Here is a 22,717-nt window from a genome sequence, read left to right on the forward strand (position 1 = left end):
CCATTATATGTAATGAAATAAATAAGAATATTTGCATTTACTTTTAGTCAAGTAAGGGACTAAGATTTACCTTCCATTTCCTTTCATTCAGTGGTCAGAAGGTAATGTAATGATTGAAGTCTACATTTTTCTCCATGCACCACAGAACACCACTACCACCTTTCTATGTGTTGACTATTTTATATAAGACTACTCTACTGGAAATGCATTTTGCTAAATTGAACCCTGGTGTATTTGATTTGCAGAAGAGAAAGAGACACTGTGATGCAGTAGAATCCACTAAACTAGGAAGAACATTTTGCAAACAAACAAAACAGCCAGGTTAACCCTAGCTTCTGCTAGCAACCAGACACCCTTCCCTGCTCAGACTATCAGAATTCTGTCAAACACACAGGGAAGCAGATTTTGGAGTTGTGTGTGTCAGCTTTGCTGTGAACCTCTGCCAGCTATAGTTACCCAGCAACATTTTGTCTACATTCTTGCAGTTTTACAGAAATATGATTTGGTCTCAACCTTCACCCAGAGCTCCCAATGTCCCAACCTGGACATGCTCCCTCACTGGCTTCCCACCTGTCAACTCTGCCAGTTGTATTTGTTGAAATCATTGGTCAAGCCAAAGGAACCTCTGCCAGGAATTGAACCTGGAGGTTTCTTCTGTGGTGTGCCACCTGGACACCCCTCTGCCATGGTTTCAGAGCTATAAACCCATGTTTGTCTGTGGGTATCCTTGTTTAAGCACAACCAGTTTATGTATATCAAAACTGTATACATAAAGCACTCGAAATGTACTAAGGTATATATGATTATCGCTTGTTAAAATATATGTCAAGTTATTACATTTTACATGAACTATTGCCACCAGGATATAGTGTAATTAAAAAATGCAAAATGTAACAATCAAAAAACTAGTTACAGGCATTATTAACATTTGTATTACACTATATTATTCCATTTTGTGCAGTGTACACAGAGATTTGATTTTTTGCACTGCAACATTTTTGGTAGATAAGTGTAAGCATTTATAAACATTGACTGTAAAGCAAAGGATGAATGAACATAATATTTGAGGAAGAGGAAAACATTTGATTTGATGAGCATAAATGATTGCTTAGTTCCCCAGAGCGCCTTTCTTTTCAAAGAAAATGGTTTGTTCGTCCTAGACCGTGATTCAAACTAAAAGGATAGGTTTTACAAAAACAAAATGAGGGAAAGCTTTTAAGATAATTTGATTTAAATGCAGTGAAGCAGCAGTTCAAATAACTACCTCACATACTGAAATGTCCTATATATATATACTGTTTGTGTTTGAGACACTCAGCAACTAAGATTCTAAGGTACCACAAAAAATAAAAATAAAAAAGTCAATATTCAATTTTAGTCAGTCAATTTAACGACTAAGCTGCAGTGGTCGTCTGTTTCGCTCTTGTCCTCCATGAATCAACAGAAATTGAACAACACAAATTGGGTTCGCCTCCTCTTGTCTTCATCTCCATCCAAGCTAATTGAATAGCTATTGTAATCCAAACATCTCAAGTGAGACACAAAAGGCTGAGTAAATCTAGCCCTCTCTCATGTTGGCGTACGGTGGCACCTGCAACATATAGGAGCAGCTTCAAGTTTCTTCTACGACCGGGTAACCCCAACATTTTAGTATCGTGACTTCAATACTCATTTAAATATTGCGTCTGACCCCTAGGGTAAGATTTCTTGTCACTTGATTTGCTTTGAACATGAAAACATTCTGATGTAACACTTTTGCCTCACCAGCCATTGTATATGATCCCTATGGCACCAACACACTAACCTGGGCAACACTTGTGGCACCGACAATCATGGAGTGGAAAATTTTGTATATCTGTCTAAAGCTCTCTAAAGCTAATTTCCTGAGTAACATTACAGTCTGAATAAATTAACTCAAGATAATTGCTTCACTATTGAGCTGCAAATGTAGGCTCCCCCCTGAATCGCAGAACTCATCAGTGCTAATAAAGATAATCATTACTTTCTCTTTGACATGATAGCTTTTCTAAAACCTTCTCAGTGACCACCTCCTATCCTCCCATCCTTGTTTACCGCAAATGATTACTTAACATTCTTTAATGACACATTTGATTTCTTAATGTTCTTGAATTGAAAATAATTGACCTAATCAGACATGAAATTATCAATTTACCTAATGAGGTCTCTGGTCACTCTGAGAATGCGCACCTACTGCTTTGGTGGCCGCCAGCATAGTCTCTCAGTGAGAGACAGGCTCACTCAACATGTTCACCATTAGTACATGCTGCTGAACCAACATCTTACCTGTTCAGCCAGCTCCCTGCAGGCTGAGCACATACAAGGAATTTGACTTGAAGTCTTTCAGCTCTTAATACATTTTTACACATGTACACAAAGGAACAGATGTAGAACTAATTAGAATTAGATTAGGAACTAATGAAGATTCACAACTAAACAAACAAAGATAAACAAACACTAACATGAGCAAAAACATTAAAAAAAAGGAATGAGAGTTAATAGAATTGACATTGCATGGTTGTTTTTGGCAACTTAATTAATTCCATCTTCATTTCTTATATGTTGTTAGATGTTGTGTATATGTTTAGTCAATGCTTTTCAATACAAATAAATCATTCCTTTGTGATTTAAATGGATAATGTTTAGCTGTAACAATGTTAAAAGTTCCTTCTGAATATTAAAGGCATTGTACTGTATGTCCATAGTGAATAACAGCATGATTTGTGCATGAACAGCAACAGTAACATGGTGTCCTGTGTGCTCCATTGTAGTTTATTATTATTTATCATCCCTTTGGTTAGGGTGCATCTGCTCTCACACTCTCAGCTCTTACCTTGCTTTATCTGTTCAGCTAGCTCGGTGATAAACTGTTATAATGCATGAATTAAAATAAATAAAAACGTAGGGACACCAGATTGTGGACTCACATGCACTAGCCACCCACACCTAATAATAAGCCATCATACCTATGGTTGTAAATGCTCTTAATGTGAATAAATTTACATTCAAGAAAGTGCACATTGCGGATTTTGTTTTAGTTATATTAAAGAAATGTCTCAAGAGGAATTTGATTTAATTTAAAGTATTATATTCTATAAGAAATACACCTTTAAATATATAAAAAAGCTACATAATTATAAAAAGAACTTAGAATATTCTCCCTTTGACACGCTGAATCATTTGTTTTTATTAAACAAGAAGAATCAAGTTGCTTCTTTGATTTTATTTACTGCACATTGCCATGCTTAAATTAGTGTCTCTAAATTAGATTTGGGGGTACTGAACTCTGTATAATGACATCCTACTAAATGCTGGATGATATTCATAGTGTTTGCCTTAATTTGAAATAGTTATTAACAACAATTCACCAGAGGGTTTTACACTACAGCTGACCCGAAGACCAACATACTGTGTGTGTCTGTGAAAGGGGCCACAGCAACTACACAGGCCTCAATTCTGAACTAATGCATAAGAACTGCAAGAGTAAGACGGTGCCTGGACGTGGGCGAGAGATGTGACCCATGACCAGGTTACCAAAGTTTATTTAGAGGGACACTTGAAAAACTTCCTGTAAAACATCTCTATGTGTTTGCATGTGATAGAAAAGCCCAAAAGGAATCTAATAATTGACTTATATATATATATATATATGATAATTCATGGATAAAAAACAAAGCAAATCCTTTCCCATTACAAATACATGTGTACTACACGAACAGTGTATCCATATAAATATGTTTTCATAATACCTGGTTTTAAGGGGGTGATGCAGCCCCCCCAGCAGCCCTACTTCCTGCGTCCATGGTGCAGTGTCTGAAGCTTCAGAGCCAACACCTGGCAGAGTGCAGCACAGGGACAGGAAGACTAGAGGAAACAGATGCCTTCTATCAAAGATATTGCATTCAATAGTTTGGCAGAGCATCAATGCCCTGTGACTCATTTTATCAGAACAAGGTGGCAACAACGTATGCCATAAGGTTTAGAAGAAAATCTAAAATATGATACAATGAAATTTACATGGGAAGTGCAAAATCAAGATTTTTATTCCCATTTTTTCCACACTTCATTTCACTCTCACCCGCTGGTTCACAGGAACTGATTATTTTTTGAAGCACTGAAAAAGAAAAAAGAAACATATTTCTTAAAGTTCACAAAACCAGGAGCCTCCAGACAACAGGAAAGCAGACTACAATGATAAAACGTGGGACAATGAAAACAAACTGCATACCCTTATATAATGGATAAGTGGGGAAAACAATTCAGCCTCAGTTAAATAAATGTCAACTAAATAAAGCCCATTTACAAGGAACAGGTGAACTTATTGTTAAGTTTGTGCCTTCCTCTGGGCAGTAAAAACAGCTGACAGGAATAAACACACTTGTTAGTGTACACTCTCGCCTTGCAAGGAATTAGACACAACCTGGCAGGTAGCTCTCCTGATAATTGAAGACACTACACCGTAAACACCTCAAGGCTGTTGTTATTCTAGAATCTTGTTAACAGCTGTGTATGACAGAAATGTGTGAGTGCCAATGTTAAGGGCATTCTGCAGTGTGAATTTTGTGACAAGCCACACACAAATAACAGCATAAAGTATTTCAGGTGCAAAATGTTGTCATATGGCTCGCAGCTACAAGAAAAAAACTTGAAACACCTTAATGCAGTTTCATATGTGGTGGAAACTAGTGTGGTTCGAGGCCCTGTCTTGATATTATGATGTTTTTGGGTTCAGCTGTGGTGTTATTTATGATGACCCTCAGGTGCAGAGCAAAAATCTAAACATTTGCAAAAGAACACATGAAATAATGAGTCAAAGCACAAAATAGCACAGCAGCGCAATAAATCACTAACACTGCAATTTCCTAAACAATACAAAGGCACAAGACTAAAACAATTAATCAGAAAACGTTGCACAAAAGTTGCACAAAAGACAAAACATTTTCATGAACTAAACCCAAAGTGTCAGATAAAATCAGTCTCCACAGACTACAGTTGTGATCTGTTTATTCTCAACAAATATTCAGTTTTGATGCACAAATGCGTCTACGTGTAAATTGAACACTGCAATTCCTCATTTAACAACACAAACCAGAAAAGAAGTGTTATGATATCCTACATTATTTTTTTCACTTTTGTATGCCTGTGGCTATACAAGAAGGAAATGTAGCATAACCTCTATTAGCAAGACGGAAAAAAAAAAACATATATGCAAGCCTTGGCCCACAGTGTCTGCAGGGCTTTGCTTCATGCTAACACTCAGAGTGCAAGTAGCTATTAGCCACAAGTAGCCACAATATCTCAGCGTCTGTTCTTCAGTGACTGGTGGTTACTTTTGTTGAGCACTCAAATGAAATGCTCTAGTTCTGCACCTTCTGGGGAATCTAAATATGTCCTGGTGCTTAGAAAGGTGATGCCACACGTGCAACTGTGCTAGACACAGGCTTTTCAAGTGTCGGTATGAGAATCAATCTACCAGTTAGTGAGAGCAGCCAGTAGCATAGATGTTAACCTGCCAGAACTGCCTTACAATTTCAGCAGAGGAGTAATTAGACTGACTCAAACTACTCCTGAGTGTTCTCCCCATCCTTTTTATGGTAGATTTATGCTTCTACCCTTTGGATGTGGATTTAACAAACAGAGTCACATGCATGACAGAATCCTGCTATGAACCTGAATTATCACCTGCTAGCTAATAATAGGATAAGATAATGCTGTAAATAAAGCTCTAGGTTCTGCACTAATGATAAGATTGAGTGAGGGGGTTGCTGTAACTATAGCGATGACTGGATTGGGTAGTGATAATTGGATATGTTGTTGATGCTTCGATGGGTTTTATGTACACAGTATGTGAATTCTTTTCTTGTCTTTCAGTTCAAGGTGAGAGTTAAAGTTTCTTTCTAGACTTGCTCTTTTTGACCCATATGATGGATTCATCTCCTCTTTTTGTCAAAATATATTATTTCTTTAACTTTCAAGGTTTTCCTGGGCTCCTCAATTGCTGCCTGAAAAATACATTTTTGACACTTGTGCAAGAACACAGTGCCAGTGACACATGGTTTCTGTATTAGAAGTATTAAGGTTATTGGACCCTGTGTATTTATTTTATAAATTGAACATAACATTCATTTCCAATAAAACTTCTATCATCACAGCCTCGCAAGCCATATGGTCCAATCAGATTTGGAGGCTTACAAAAGCGGGACATTGCACAGTAGGATGGAAGTTATGGTGGTAATCGAATTTGAAACCTTCTATTTCATTGGAAGAGAACACTGTCCCCTTTTTTATATTGAACTCAGTGGTTTAATCTATTAACAGCTCATTGGTGGTAAAGAAATAGAGACACGGATGGCATTTCCCGTATCACCACCCTGCAGCTTGGTGTTAATAAGGATTCAGAATCTTTTTTAAGCAGCCCTGAGTCTTGCTTGCTAAATGATGAATGGCGGAATATGTGGTTTTCTGTAGTATGCTTCCTCATGAAAGTCTGACTTAGATTTTAAATCATATAACAGCAGTAAATACTCAGTTTATGTGTGAAGGATTACATAATTTCTATCCATCTACATGACAAATGTCTGCCATTTGGACTGTTATATTCCTCTAGTTGGAGCTTGTCATTGCAACTTTCTTAATCATCACCATTTTATGTAAACAATAAGCTTGTGTTGGCTTGATAAAACATGAAAAAACATGTCTCCCCTTTTGCAACCCCATCTATATCAATTGTTATGACTTTGTTAATCCCAATTTTAACCAGTTTAAAACTCTCCCCTTTATGGCAGAAAATGAATGAGCCCTGCTCCTCCTTCCCCACCTATCCTTGTGATAATTAATTATATAACACACTTCATGCGTGATATATTGTTTTTATTTTGATGTTCAAGTGACCTCCTATTGAAATAAGGGAATGTCCATTACATTAGCATAAAATGTTTTAGAGGTTAACAGGGTCATTGGAATAAAACGGGCTCAAAATATGGACAATTAAATTTGTTTAACATGATGCTACTCCCCAATGTATATGTGCCTGCAAATAGTCCTAAGAGGCTGTTCATTAACACAGGACCTCCAGTTTCACTGCCCTAGTTTCACTGTCTGATTGACAGAATGGGGCAATTTATTTACATACTGATGGCCGACAGCGTCACCTTTACCACTTAGTTCTTTGCATGAAGCTGCTGGCGGCTGTTTTGTCTCTGAGGCCTCGGAATAGTGTGGCGTAACACACTCATCTTTTGTGAACACTAACAAACTAGCTCTCCAGCCTGCTTGATCTAGACAGGCACTGGTGAGATTGATGGCTGTGACTTGAAAGCTGTATTTCAGAAACTGCCTACTCTCCCCTGACAATATTCTATAAACTGCTTCCTCTGGTAAATCTGGTGGCTCCCACTCCATCTGTCTCTGTCAGGGGGGAGACACACACACACGCACCGTGATCACAGTTTCAAAACACAAGCCAGGAACACCTTTTTAGCCTGCCTCTCCTACTTTCTAGGGATTGTAGTACGGAGTAGAATTATGTAGACACATTCATATGCATCCATTTATCAGTATCAGGATGGGTGGGGTCAAAGACAAGAAACCATTTATTGTCTATTTGAGGGGTCACTGTGCTACTTTTATTAAGGACCTGCTTCTGTTTTAGGGACAAGCTCCTCCTGGGTGTTGAGGGGAGCTCTGAGAGCTAAATGCCCAATTAACCTTGCCTGGCCCAGGCACATTTTTACAAATTTAAATGGTTCCCAAATGGCAAAAGGTAATTAATTAATTTTAATGGGACGGCATGCTCACCTCATTGTTGAAAGGTGCTGAGTTCACACGACACTAATCAATGGGATTACCTTTGGCCTTATTTTGCATGCTACTGAGAGGAATCTTTGGCAAAACAAATTATGATTTGTAGGACAAGTAATTAGTCTATCCTGATACCACACCAGTGAGCCATTATGAGACAATGTGTCATTTTGACATAGCAATTTTGCTGCTAACTGATATGTCTAGTCAATATGTACAGGCATACAAATGTTTATGCGTGATTACCTGACATAATTGACATGTTTTGAGTGCTTTCCTGCTGTTTCTTTACTTTCCTGTAAAGTTAATTTCTTTTTCCGGTCTCAAAAGTCAACTTGACGAGCGAGCGAGTGTTGAGCAGTTGTGAGCGCAGGGAGGGTTGAGTGAGCGCTCCTCGCAGCCCTGTGCTCATGGGACCGCATTTGTGCACGCAGAGCAGAAATGCTCCTTCGCCAGGAAGGTTTTCCGCTCACGGATACTCTTCTGTGTACTCCTTTCATGTGCACGTGCCTATTTTTTATGTGCGCAAGTTTTGAGACTTATTAAACGCCATAATGCTTTGGTATTGAAAAAAATGGCTAACATGAGCGTGAACATTATTTGTCAGACTTAATAATGAAGTGAAAAAAAACAGAGCAATTCAGTTCAGGCCATTCATTAGCAAGTTAGATTTGCAAGAGTTGTGATGTGTTAACCTGTGTAAAAGGAATATTACCTGAGAGGCCCCTTATTTGACTTTTCTTTTTCATCATAAAGATTCTCACTTATTCCAAATTACACAACAAAAGAAAATAATTATTTTTATATGCAGTGTGGTATCCAGCCAACTTTCAATTCAAAGACGTAAAGAAAATAAATAGTTTTTGGCAAACCTAGTAAAGGGTTTTTTTCTAAATGAATTGTGAATTGGTTGTAATATTATATTCTTTAGACAGTGCACCACATGTGTTTAACTTTATTGCATCTGCTGCCCTCTTTCTGCCTAAAATACAAACATACTACTAAAATACGGGGCTTGTTATGCCATTCATGTTGTTTTGTTTAGTTTACTCACATTTCAGGAAACAAACTTGGGCTGCTCTGCAATAATTTCGTCAGCTCCTCCAGACTGTTGCAGCTATTAAAGCTCCCTGGCTGAACCATACAGTAAATAACTGTGGGATTGCTCTGTTACCTTCACGCTGTACAACATAGTTAACGAGGCCTGTCGCCTAGCAACCTCAGCCATGTGCATTTGTTTTGGTGTTATGTCTTTAGGTTGTTTGCATTATTTATGAGGCCTTCTTGGTTTCATTTGCATTGAAACCAAGCATTTGCATTATATAGAAACTGAAATTACCACATGACCCTCTTCAATCACAACAAATAAGGCAAGGGCTTGTTTGGCCGGAAGGACAGTCAAGGCTGGCTCCTAACAAACGAGTGCATTACAAGCTGCCATTTTGAGATTATGTGAGAATAAGTGTTGTATTTTGAAATTTGAAGCTGCTTTGTTCAAGCAGATCAATGATAATAGATTTTTCTTCTAATACTAATACTAAGCCCCCTGCAGGCACCCTTGAACCTCCACACAACTGAACAACGTTCATAAAGTAGCAACTTTAGTGCTCACCCTAGTCACAGTGGCAAAGAGGGGCCAGCTGGCTGCCACCTCATGGGAGAGCACACGGTTTTGCCATCTGCCACCAAAATTTAGCACGTCTAATATGTGCCTCTTGCCGCTGCAATAACAGCCAGGAACCAATGCTGCTGCCAATCAATTATAGGATGAAATATCATACTGCTGACAAACACGGCAGAAGAGACAAACTATGCTGCATTTTTATGTACATAACAAATATGTTTCATGTTGTGAATGACTGAGTAATGTGAAAGGTTCTCTCATAATGTGGAGATCGCAGAGAATTAACCACCCAACTCTAAAGAGCTTTTTAGCCTCTTCTAGCTCACTGTTTTGGTTTTATCCCTGTATGTTTACTGTATGGTTGAGATGTAGCAGTTCTCATAAACTCCTATATGAATCCATGGTCAGCTAAATAGGTTTTTCTAACATGTTACCCATAAAATCTATAAGCTACTCACATGTGGTGTGTGTCATATATTGATGCTTTTCTGCCCCGTGGTGGCCCAAAAATCAATGAATCCTGCTTTAAAATAGACATAGTGGCAATGTACACATAGTGAAAGACAGAAGGCTGAATGCTCAATTAAAACATTTTGCATTATCAAAATCTGCTATATATATGGTATATAATATAATATACCACATTTTTTGTCTCTTACAGCCTTTGGAAATTGGTCATTTTTTCAGAGCGATGCCGCAATGGAAGGGTCACCATTCATGTTTATATTATGAATTAAATGTATTTATGCAACATATTGATTAAAGTAATTCCAGTAATGTGTTGACAATCAAATACATTGGTAAACAGAAAGCACCAACTTATTGTCAATTATCATGAAGCAAATCGGCGAAATCAAACAGAAAGTTGTCAAAATGACCCCACCACTGCTGGTTAAATATTTCTGAAAGATTCTGAAATGTCTGTCTACTTTGTTCACACATCATCATTTACATGGATCTCCATTTAACGGATGCAACAGAAAACCTCTTGGATTCACCCCACGACTCAGACAATACACACTAATGGAGACTGGCAAAGTCCAAGCAAAACTGTCAAGGCTGATGAGTTAGGTAGGGCGGGGACTCATCTACATTTACATCAGATTTGTAACCACGCAAAGATGAGCGTGACTGATTCACTGTTCAAATTGATGAGTTGATTGCACAACTCATGTTGCCCACCCCAGGACAGGAAGGCCATTAAATACAGTGACCTTTTGTCTTTCAATGTGACAACACTGAACTGATGAATAGGGCTGAATATTTCAACATTTTAATCGTCCCTCTTTAAGTCACCCTCTGTCTGCCCCCGTGCTCCATCTCTTACTTTTTACACACCGTTTCTCTATCCTTCCCATCTATCTCCCATTTTTAATCCTTTGCTCCACTCTTCCTTCTGTGCATTCAACCCCCTCTCAATCTGTTTTGATCCAATTCTTAACAGCCGTGTGCACTTCTGTAAGTAAGAGTGAATCACCCAGGGGGCTCTCATCAAAGGGCTGCCAGGAAGACAAAGAGGCTGGGCAGCCCTGTGCTAACTGCCAATGTCCTTAAAGGGGACTTGCTGGCAATGCCACCTTTGATCAGTCCACCATGACCGTATTTCCCACAGCACTGGGACTGTTAGATAGATTTCTGTGTCATACTGTAGCATTCAAACCAACACTGTTGGTTTCAAAACACCTCACATCTACTGTGTTTTCAGCTCACTATTGCTCTGTATTTTAAAGCTTACTTTACCGAAGAAGTTTTCAGTTTCAGTACTATTTATTTGTATTTCTGAGCTTTAATCTGGATTAAAATGAGTTAAGCAAGAATATCCACTTAATGCATAGAAGAGCATTTTCATGCTGGACTTTGAACATCATAAACATAAAATGAGTCTTTTATTTTATATTTGTATTTTAAAGCTCTTACACTTTGCTGTGTAACATCTTTAAGTCAGGGAACTTTTTTACCCCGCTGTGATTTCAAATCTGTGATGAAGCATACTGGCATTGACGTCTCTATGGGGGATGTTCGGAAACTGCACTGGTTGAAGTGAGGGTCCTCCTGCTTCATGCAGAGTAGTAGGCTAAGGTTTTTGATGTGGCAAGGTCGGGCCAGAGTTTAGGCCACCTGCTGCCAAAGCACAAGGACAAGGGCAGCCTTGCAGAGCTGAGCCAGTGCAGTGTCAGTCAAGCTGTGCACCAACGCAACTGCTACCCCTTCCTTTTCTTCCCGAACCACAACTTCCTTCTTGCTGCCCCTCCACAGAGGACGAGCCGAGGGTGGGAATGGTGCTGTGTCCCTCCCCTCCATCTGGTGCCGCATGCCTCTGTCAGGATGTCAGCCTGCACATAGTAATGAAGGGTGTCATCAAGGTTACTGCAGGCTGGAATGTTGCCTGCTCCTCCTCCTCCTCCTCTCTCTTTCTCTCGCTGTATCCCTCATCCTTGTCTCTTGTAGCACATATTGTCCGTCTGTGTAAGACGCCAGTTGTTGGCAATCATTATTTATTTTCTTTCAAGGGGTTAGTTTTAGCTAGTAGTTGAGACATCTTATCCATCCACTTTCTAGCAACTGACTAGTGGAACCCCCTTAAACTAGTTAGAAACAGAAATGGCCTGCTTTTGATTTAGAATATAAGGAAGGAGTAAACTACATATCTGCTGTATAGTTTCTATGTAGCATTTTATTTTAGGCCACAGTAATGAGGTATTGATTTAAAGGTAATAGCTTGTACTGTAGGTGCTACAATAAAATATAGTGGTGCAGTAGTAACATTCAGTAATTGTTGATAAAAAAAAATGAATTACTTGTATTTAATATCATTAGATATTGTTGTGGGAGGAACAATTAGTAACATTGCAGTAAAACTGAAGTATATACCAAACAATTTCACAGAATTTTAAGGTAATGCTGTAATTACAGGTTCAAAAAAGCATTACAAACAATAATTTATGGTAATCAGTTCATGCAAATAGAACATATTATCATGAACGTGCAATGATGGACACTACACCACAGTGCACAAACTATGCATTAATCAATGCAAGACCTAAATTATTTGCATTATTATGATAACTGAGGTATTAAACATTTCATGTCTTCTCCATTATGGTCTGCCAAAATGGCCAAGGAGCACTTGGATTCTGTCGAAATGATCATTAACTAAACATTAGCTTTTAATCACTTCATCATGTTTGTGACCCTTCAGCTAACATGATAAATTGTAACTCCCTAAGACTGATCTATAATGTGTTATTAATGATGGCATAATTAAAGTGTGGGGGTGGGGGCTCTCACTGAGAACTGCTCATCTTACTACTCCAGTTATCCTAACCTCGTACCGAATGTTCCTCATATGCAGAGTTCGTTCTTAAGATGGCCACTGAGCAAGATGCTGTCAATGGCATCGCTGGGCTCTGGATCTCAGTGACATTAATTTTCCCAGTGTCACCACTGATGTATGGGGCTACTGGATGAACATGGTAGGGGGGGCATGCTAACCCTGTGAGAAACTGTTTGGGGTCAAACCTTACCCATCTCAGAATCTGTGCCAAGGAAGGCATGTCAAACACAAATTTTTTATAATAGCACAGTGGAAGGCCGTATTGTTTTTTTTTCTACTTCTGAAGAATACATAATGTTGTTTATGCACAGATACTTTCCAACTTAAATTCCATTTCATTTGCCACTTTCTGTGAGAAAACAAATAAATCATTGCAGCTGATACATCAAATAAATCCATTATTTTCCCAGTTGTGAACTCTTCAAGTTTGTTACATTTCAATGAAGTCGTAATTTCATATTTTATATGGAAACTGAATGATATACAGTACAGGCATTAGAACAAAATTTTGGAAAATCTCTGCAGATGACATTCAGCCCTCTGCCTCCTGACAGAGTCAGATAATAACACTGAATTAATTTCCCTGTTTCAAACCTGGTGGTGAATAAAAGGGTTTTGTGTCTTATCTCTTTGTGCTATCTGCCTTGTCATTTTCTGCCCTGGGAATCAGGATACAATACAGAAGAAAAGAAAAGAGGAACATTCTCAACTGCTCACTACAGATCCTTGGAATGAGGGCATGACACTGCACCCATGAATCTCTTTGTGCAGAATGTGTCTGTGAATCAGGATTGACTCCACATCCACACACCTGAAATAGTGCTCTTGTGAGAGGGAAGGGTGTAGGGGGCAGGTGTGGGACAAGGTGGGCTCTGACCATTGCTGCTCAACCTTGTCAGACAGCAATGGGAATACACCTCTGCCAAGCTTTTAAAGAACCATTACTGTCATAAGGAGTGGTCTGACACAAGCTATGAATGGGACTACAGAGGGAAATAACTTGACAACCTTGGCTGTATAGTGCACAGACACAGATTTGCTCTAATGGTGTCAGAAAATACTGGGTGACATGTCAGTAATCTCCAAGCAGATAACAAGAAAAGTAGATGACACAAGTATCACTCAACCACTTGTGATATCTTTTGTCCTGTTTACGTCCTCTACTGTACCTGTAATCCTACAGTATAGCACAAAGCATTATCAGGCATGCAATACCCAGTTCACATCAGCGGTCAGTGGTTCAACACTTTTGCTACTTTTCTGGACACAGTTGCTCCTGTCAAGCTTAAAAAGCTTCAAGCTTAAATATGCATCAGACAACACATGGAATTGCTTTATTAAGGGAAATCTGTCCAAAGGAAGACCAGAAATGGACAGCCATAAAACTCATCTTGAGAGGGATAACATCATAACATTACCAGTGATCTCAGAAACTCATGTTGATGTTACCTTCCCATTATTCACAACTCAGCTCTCATGACAAAAAACATGCAAATGCCATCCAAAATTTCATATACTGTCAACATAACAGTTTCATGTTAATGCTGTTTGGGAAATATGGAAGGTAACTTGGCCTTTATTCGACAAAAAAACAAGATTACCATGGGTCAGAGGAAAATATTAATGGAGGTGGAAGAGCTCTGTGGCTTTTAAATCCCTGGCCTAATGGACTGTATTGACCACATTAATAAAACAGGATATGTGTTTCTGATGTCCTCTCCATGGTGCATTAGGCTTTGCTTGGACTACGGTTCCATTTGTTTGTCTGGATGGCAGCTGGGTGCAGGCAGAGATCTGAATCCAAAACTCATTTGATCTCTTGCAGAAAAGCACCAAATCTTCCCTCCAGTCTATGCAATGAATTATTGCAAGGTTTAATAAAGGTTTCAAGAGGACAACATCTATGAGACAATAATGTTAGTAGGAAATTTGACTTATGAATGTAATAGAAACAAGAAGATACATTTCTTTTTTTTATGAGAGCTGTTCAGTGTTGCAGACATCCTTCACCTTTTATCACTGATCTGTGCTCCCTGCCCAGCACCTCAAAAGAATGGTGTGCACCTTCCCTTCTTTTCTACAGAAACAAGAAGACCCATGAGCTGATTCATCTCAAATCCATCCTGTAATGTAATAGTTGTACTGGGCTATATATAAAGTAATAGGTGATACAAATAAAGGTAAAAAAGGTAATATAAATCTTACTAGACTTACACAATGCTTACTAGGACACTGTCATTTTGGGTTAAATGAGCATCAAGACTATACTATACAGTAATAACAATATTTAACTGACCATACACAATTCATTCAACTTACCTTAAGAAGAATCACCTTTGTATGCGATTACATATATTGCAATAGCGAACTACATTTTGAATAAAATGTCATTCTCCCAGATTAGTTTTTATCGACACAGTGGTAGTGTGGCCCTAGGGATGACAATAGCGGTCGGTAGGTTTGTAATTTGGTCTGCCACTTTGGTCCAGACTCAACAACCATTGGATGGATTACCATACAATTTTATACAGACATTTGTGGTTTCTAGAGGATGAGGCCTATTGACTTTAGCGATCCCCTAACTTTTAGCACCACTGGGAGGTGGACTTTTGTTTTCTAGTAAAATGCCTCGACAACTTTTGGATGGATTGCTTTGAAAACCTACAAAATGAATGGCTCCTTTCCTCTTAAATATCCAATTGTAACTCCCTTGTTCCTCATAGTCTTGTCATCTTCCACTGTACCTACATTTAAGTACCAGTGAGAACCGGTAAGTATTTTACTGGTACCTTATTCATACAACAAAATTACAACATAAACTGTAGGCTGTATAATAAACTGTTACCAAATGTTTTGTAACTGTTTTCTATGCAGCTCTGTGAGACTAAATGCCAAAGTTATGCTAATAATGACAATGCTATCAAACTTGAAACGGTTTAATTTTGATGGACTAACTTGCTGATATTTAGCGAGCACAATGCCAAATTGCGACCTGTTTTATGAAGTGTTACCAAACATTCATAACAAATGTTGACATTTCATGTTCTGCACATTTTTTCTGTGTTTTATTTCCAGTTTTTTTAATTAGGATAGTCTGATTCATTACAATACAAAATCACGCTTTCTGTCTCTAAAATGTGTCTTCAAACATCTCTGTCTTCTATTTGGCCATAGCTTAACCCTTGTATTATGTTGAAAAAAAATTACATTGATTATGTTGCGGGTCATTTTGACCCGTACTGTGTAAATCCACTCAAAACAGTAAAAAAAACAGGTTAAACCAATAACATCTTTATTTTAGATTATATGAACATTTAGAAAAGAGACATACAATACATTTTTAATTCCAACACTATATTTAAGAACTATTTAAAGTTTTTCCATCTTCACGAACACTCGACTTGCCCCATTTTCTCAGATTTTCAATGTTCAACATTTTCAATGTTCTCCACATGATGGACAGAATGTAATTGTGTGCTTTCTGCAGATGTAATTCTTGCATTTCACACAGCAGGTACTTGTTTTACTGTCATCTCGGGAGGGACAGACCTGGCATCTTTTCCGTTTCTTCACACCTGTATCCAGTGGATCCATTGCAGATTGGTTGGGTGACGTGAGCTTGACCTTTTCAATGACAGCTGCAGCTGCTGGGTTTCGAGGTGGCCTGGCTCGACTCTGCATCTTGGGAGTGACAAGTGCTTTGCCGAGTTGTTCCAGGAAAAGCCGACGTCGGTACAATTTGCCGGCATTCCATTGTTGGTTGATTTCAGTCCACAGGACATAGGCATTGTAAGCAGACACGTCCACAATGTTGTAGAAAATGACCAAGGGCCAACGGGCAGTCTTGCGCTGGCAGCTGTATGTTGCTGTGACTTTGTCCAGATTGTCAACTCCTCCTTTGGTGGAGTTGTAGTCCAGGATCATTTGTGGCTTCATGTCTTCTCTTGTGCTCAGAGATGCATCTGTGTGCATTGTGCTCATTACAAGAACATTCTTGTTTCTCTTTGGGCAGTATGAAACAACTGTTGCTTTCTCACTGAAAGCAAATATTGAGGAATGCAGAGGTCTGCCCTGCACCTTCAGAATTTCCTTGGGAAGTTCTGGCTTATTTCTTCTGACTGTTCCCAACATAGTCAGCTTCCTCTTCTGAAGTTCATCTCCAAGGCGGTAGGATGTAAAGAAGTTGTCACATGTGATGTTATGACCTTGCAGCCCTTCACTCATCTCCAGCACAACACGCATCCCCTGATTCTTCTCAGGTGCTCCTCCAGGTAGCTTTCCAGTGTATACTTGCATATTCCATGCATAGCTAGATTTTGCATCACAGGCTACCCATATTTTGATGCCATACTTGGCGGGCTTGTTGGGCATGTACTGTCGGAAAGGACAGCGCCCCCTGAATGGAACAAGGCGCTCATCAACAGTAACATGGGGACCAGGATTGTACAACAATGGCAGAATTTCGACCCATTTATCCCATACATCTCTGATCGCAGCTAGCTTGTCTCTTTCACGTCGACCAGCTCTGGTGTCGCGGTTGTCAAATCGGATCACACGAGATATCATGTGAAATGTCTCCAGAGACATTGTTGCTCGAAAGATTGTCCTTCCATTCTCTTCATCCCACAGACTTGCAGTTGCTTCTCCCTTTGACCTGTACACTCCAGCTAATACCAGAATTCCAATGTAAGCATGCAAGTCAGTCTGATCCAGTGGCTTCCATTTCTCTTGAAATACACGCCTTCCCTCCAAATTGGTCATGTCCAGTATAATCTTCTCTATTGGTGGGGATATGAAGAGCTGAAATGCTGATTGAATATCATCAACTCGTGTGACAGCAAATCTTGTAGGACCGGGAGTCATTTTGATGACATTGGAAGATGACAGTCTGCCTCGGCTTTGGTGTGGTGATGTTGACCATTTTATATTACCATCTTTAGATGCCCATGTCCCCTCTGTGGATGATGATTGCTGCATTCCTTGGTTTTCATCTGATGGAGAGACAACGGCAGACTCGTCCTCTGAATCCTCCTCATCGGAGGAAAATTGACAATCTGGATCATCAATAACATTGTCCTCGGTCTCTGAAAGATCCTCTGTCTCTGAAATCTCTTCCTCTGCATCACTATCCCAGTTCAAAATCTGTGCCAAAGTTTCTTCAACTGTTAACCTTCTAGAGCTCATTTTTGGTGTGTTTGTCAAAGAGATGACATGAGAACAGTGACAAGGACAAGGGAGAGAAAGTTCCTCCTCTACTCACACCTGGGTCTCTGGGTCTGAATAGCTATTCAGAGGCAATCAAAATACAAATAATTGGGCAATCTAAATAAAGTACATCAAAGAGACATGTTTATTTTGGATCTGAACAGCTACTTACCCGCATTAAAGTGTCTGGGTCAAAATGACCCGCAACATCATCTTTGTATACAAACTCTGCACAGACATTCCACTACACATCAATGTGTCCAGATTTTACACACCAGTTCATGACCCAAGATGAGGAAAAGTCACAAAATTTTATGAAGAAAAAGAAAGGATAACCAGTACTTTCGTCAACATGAAAACTGAAATGGGTCAAATTGACCCTTAACATAATACAAGGGTTAAGTGACAGACACCTCACAGGTTCAAGCAATGCTCTCTTAGAATTTCCACTATGCTCTTTGAAGTTGCTAATGTCATGAGGACACATTCTCTGTCGCTCTGTCAATCCCTTCAGCCTCAGATTCTCATTTCCCCCAGGCCTTTGCATTTTTATGGAACTTTCAAAACCTGCAATTTCCTTCCAGTCCAACAGCTGTCCCCAGTGTGTTCTGGCCTTTCCACATTACCTGAACCCCACACCCACCTGCTCACCTGCTCCTCATTCCCTCATTAGTCCCTCAATATATGAAGCAGCCATCCATCTAATCACTGCCAGATCGTTTATTGTGCCCCTGTAGTCATGCAGCTTTCCAACCTCTGTTCTTGCCTATCAGTTCCTTTTTTGAATGTGTTTGCCTTTGCTGATTGACTGCTTGTTGCTGACCTCTGCTTCGAAACAAGATTCAGTGAATCTCATTTGAACCTTACCTGCTGTGTCTCTGAGTTCTGCGTCAGAGTCCAAACATCCACTACCAGGGCAACTACAGCTAAGCTAATTATCCAATGATGGCAGAAAAACAAAATCAAGTTCTGGTGCACAAAATGGCAATTGCGCATAGTAGATACATTTCTTTGTTTGGCTTTGCACCTAAAAATAAAGACATTACATTTCCCATCGGTCTAAAAGAAGACCTCTTAACTTTTTAAACCAGTCAAGCACAAACTCAATGTTGCGTTCAGTCCTGTTTCACCCTTGAGCAAGCATTGTAGAGTAGAGATTCATGGCTTTGCTAATTAAATTTTTGCAAACCTGGTGGAGCCCCTGGCAGCCATTATCTGCCAACAGGATTTTGATTAACTGGACATGAATACACTATTATCTAGAGTTACTGTTTGGGGCTTATAAACATCAGCCCCCTAATTAAAAAGAATAATGCAGCGCATATCATGTCCAAAGCAATCTGCATCTTGCTCAGCTATCATGGGAAAAATTAGGTAAGTCAAACACCTCTTAAGTTAATGCATAAAACATAATAAAAGCAAAGTAATGATTTGTGTTTATTGTGTATATTAGCGGCTGAGCAGATAAACATTCAGTGTTTTGAATCTTATGCAAGGCAAGGCAAACCTTGTTCCGCCGAATGTGCAAACTGAAATGTTCGTACTCTCTTTTTACATACAGGCTCCAGATGATACATCTTTCTTTTTGATAATCAGTGAAATGTAGGATGACATTTTCAGGGCGACCGTAACATTTCTTAGTGTGGGTAGGGTAGCATAAAACCTAGCGTGGATTGAGTAACCTCACCCTAAACATACTGTATGTAGTAGATACTGTGCAATCCATTTTACACCCCATGGCCTATTTCTGTCTGGAACTTCTTGTAAACAAAAGCACCTACTGCACACCCTCTTTGTTAAATATCAAATGAATTAATAAAATCTCATGTTGACAATCACAAGGTCCAACAGCTTTGATTAAAAAGTCAGCTTGTCAAAACCCACAATGACTTTGTAGTGGTACAGAGACAGTATGGCTGGTGAAATAAATAGGTCAATGAATAAAGTGAAAATTCTTATTACGAAGTCAACAACGGCTTTTGTCAACTTCTAAGATAAATTCAGTCATGTAGGGGTTAAGCACGATAAAAGCAAACACCTCTGCACAATGTAATGCAATCCAAGGCCTTACACGATATGCAAGTTAAATTTTTTATGTCCTTTGCATTTTTTTAATGGAATAATGGTGTAGTGGAAGAACAACAAAAAAAGCTGAGGTGGTTTCTGATGTCCCACAAGTCCTAGTCATGGCCCTGTCAAGGAGGCTTACCCAAAATAGGGGCGGCTGTTGTTCATGAGGTAGAGCGGATCGTCCACTGATCACAGGGTTGGCGGGTCAATCCCAAAGTGTCAAGTCGAAGTGTCCTTGGGCAAGACACTGAACCCCAAATTGCTCCCAATGGTTGGCCAGCAACCTGGGAGCGTGAATGAGCTGCCAAAACCTTGTAAACCATTGAAATATATTTTATCTTCTCTTCCTCATACTCCAGCATACGAGATTCTGTCCATAACTTCAGGACTGGATAACTACTTCACAATGAATCAAAGACGGTGAGATTCAAAATAAATCTCTACAAGTTAAAATAAGATCAATCAGGCCATGAAGCAATGGCCAGGCTCCAGACATTTTGTGAACAGCTAATCACAAAACTCAGCTTAAAAAAGGTAGGAGCTGCTTCGTAGAAAAGCCAACGAATACAGTACATCATATTTTCCCCAGGGAGATGTCAGGGCAGAAGAAAAGAAATGAGAATGAATAAAAGAATGCTGGCTGTGCCAGAGATGATGCCCGTCATTTGACGGCTCTAGTACAAACAGGGCAGCACAGCCTATTCAGAAAGCTATTGTGTGTTACTCACCTGCAGAGCCAATCTCTCAGTGATCCCTCGCTAGCCAATGACATTTTTAGTATTAGCTTTGTAATTCTGGGACTGCGGGTCATAAAGGTCTTGGTATTCTTCTTCCTCAAAGTTTTCCTTGTGCATTGTGACAACTGAGACCACAAACGAATGTCACCTGATGAGAGAAGAAGCTGAGGTGAAGCAGGCTATGCCAAACTAGGCAGTGAGTCGCAGAAATTAAATGAAAAATGCTGCTTTTCTGGGACGAAGGCGCTAAAACAGGGCCGGTGCATATTATGTCCACCTGCATTGATACAGTTGCATTTTTTCCCATTACGAAAGATACATTGCCAAATCAAAGCCACTTGGAAGTGACTAGTAAAAGATCTTAACTAAGACTATCAGATGGGTCTTAAGGTTGGGGTAAGCACATGAAAAAGTTGCAGCTACTGCCGCTCAATGTTTACATTCAGTCATGTTTCTGTTGTGCTTTTGAAAGTACATAGCCATCGCAGGTTGACTTGTCAATCTGTTTTCTATTTTCCAGCCCCTTGTGTCCATTGAAAAGTAGAGAAATCCAACAGGCTTCTGAAGTTGGTAAGGAAGCGATCTTCACATGAGTGTTGGTGTTGGTTCAGAGAGACGGATAACAAAAAAACATTTGGTGTTGACAGTCGGTTTAATGTCTTCTGTAATTTCAGATTTATCAGACAATAATGGCAAACAATCGGAGGCAAATTTACTGTTAAAATTTGAGATGTTAAGTTTTAGGTTTTTTCCATTTCAACTGTAAAAGATATGGTATATGGTAAATTTTGGTAAAATGTATTAGAATTTCTTCAGAACCACAGAATAAAATTGGCAAGATCATCAAGACAAGACCACAAATCATCAAAAGGATCACTTTATACTTTAATTTAATGCATACATTAAAATATGAACTACATGCCTTTCGTTTTTTAGTGTAAAGTACATGCAGTAGTTTAAATGATTTATATCCATATGCTTTAATCTACATTTCCTGTTTTCAACATGCATATGGACAGCAGTGTATCCAGTCCGGCGTGACTACATGGAGTGAGAGAGAAGAAAAACATACTGAGATTTATTTAAAATGTGCTTATAATGCAAATCATGCCTCAAGATTCATTCAAGGAAACTGACTTCTAAGAACATTTGTTGAGAGAAGAGAAACATGATTCAACATGGATTAATCTGTGCCATAAGTAATGTATAATTAAGCCTCAAATGATTAAAAATGCCAAGGACCAGTGAAGTAGGTTCCTATGATCTCTGACTGATGCAAAACCAGGTAAAGCAACCTTGCAAAGGCTCTTTCTGGTCCCACTCTGAGGAAGATGGGCAATTACATGTAAGGATCGCCCTTTGAAGGTCGCCCTTTGAGAATTATATCTTTAAGTTTGGCATCAATCTCGGGAATCAGTGCAGACCTTCCACAGGATGTTAACGCAATACGCTGTAGATATCACCTGCACAGCTTCAAAGAGACTTAACATTTCTTGATAATTCTTTTTTTTATCTTCTTGTGATAGCTGCTTAGCTCAGGTACTCTGAAATTATTTGAATATACTGTGCACAAAGATAATATGCTGCCTGACATTAAGAGATAACTGATTGAGTATATAGCATTTATCACTTAGTGTTTTCCTTAAGATATACAGCAGCTGACCTGTTTTAGAGGGGTAACTGTGGCCGGTAGTGTTTTGCCATCTGATGTCGTTTTTATTCTCTTTACTTTCCTGAGCATACTCTATCCTTTGCTCGGATTTATCTAGATTTTAAAGCATGGACCCTACAGCAGCCCAGGCTTCAGCTGACTCCCATCCTCCATGTAATTGTGTTTTTTTGCCTGCCACAGGCCACAACATAATTTGACATAACGGAGTCTTACCTCCTCCCCGGTCTGAGAATATTGTGACCTTTCATTTTAAAGCC

General features: G+C 39.2%; 1 protein-coding gene across 1 annotated transcript; it reads right to left on the reverse strand.

Moving 5' to 3' along the window:
* Nucleotides 1-16,214: 16,214 nt before the first annotated feature.
* Nucleotides 16,215-17,960, reverse strand: LOC139301645 (piggyBac transposable element-derived protein 4-like). The gene has a single exon (XM_070925086.1). It carries the CDS (start codon nucleotides 17,958-17,960, stop codon nucleotides 16,215-16,217), a length of 1,746 nt encoding a protein of 581 aa, XP_070781187.1.
* Nucleotides 17,961-22,717: the final 4,757 nt, after the last annotated feature.

The sequence above is a fragment of the Enoplosus armatus genome, chromosome 18 (genome assembly GCF_043641665.1).
Source record: "Enoplosus armatus isolate fEnoArm2 chromosome 18, fEnoArm2.hap1, whole genome shotgun sequence".
NCBI lineage: Eukaryota > Metazoa > Chordata > Actinopteri > Centrarchiformes > Enoplosidae > Enoplosus > Enoplosus armatus.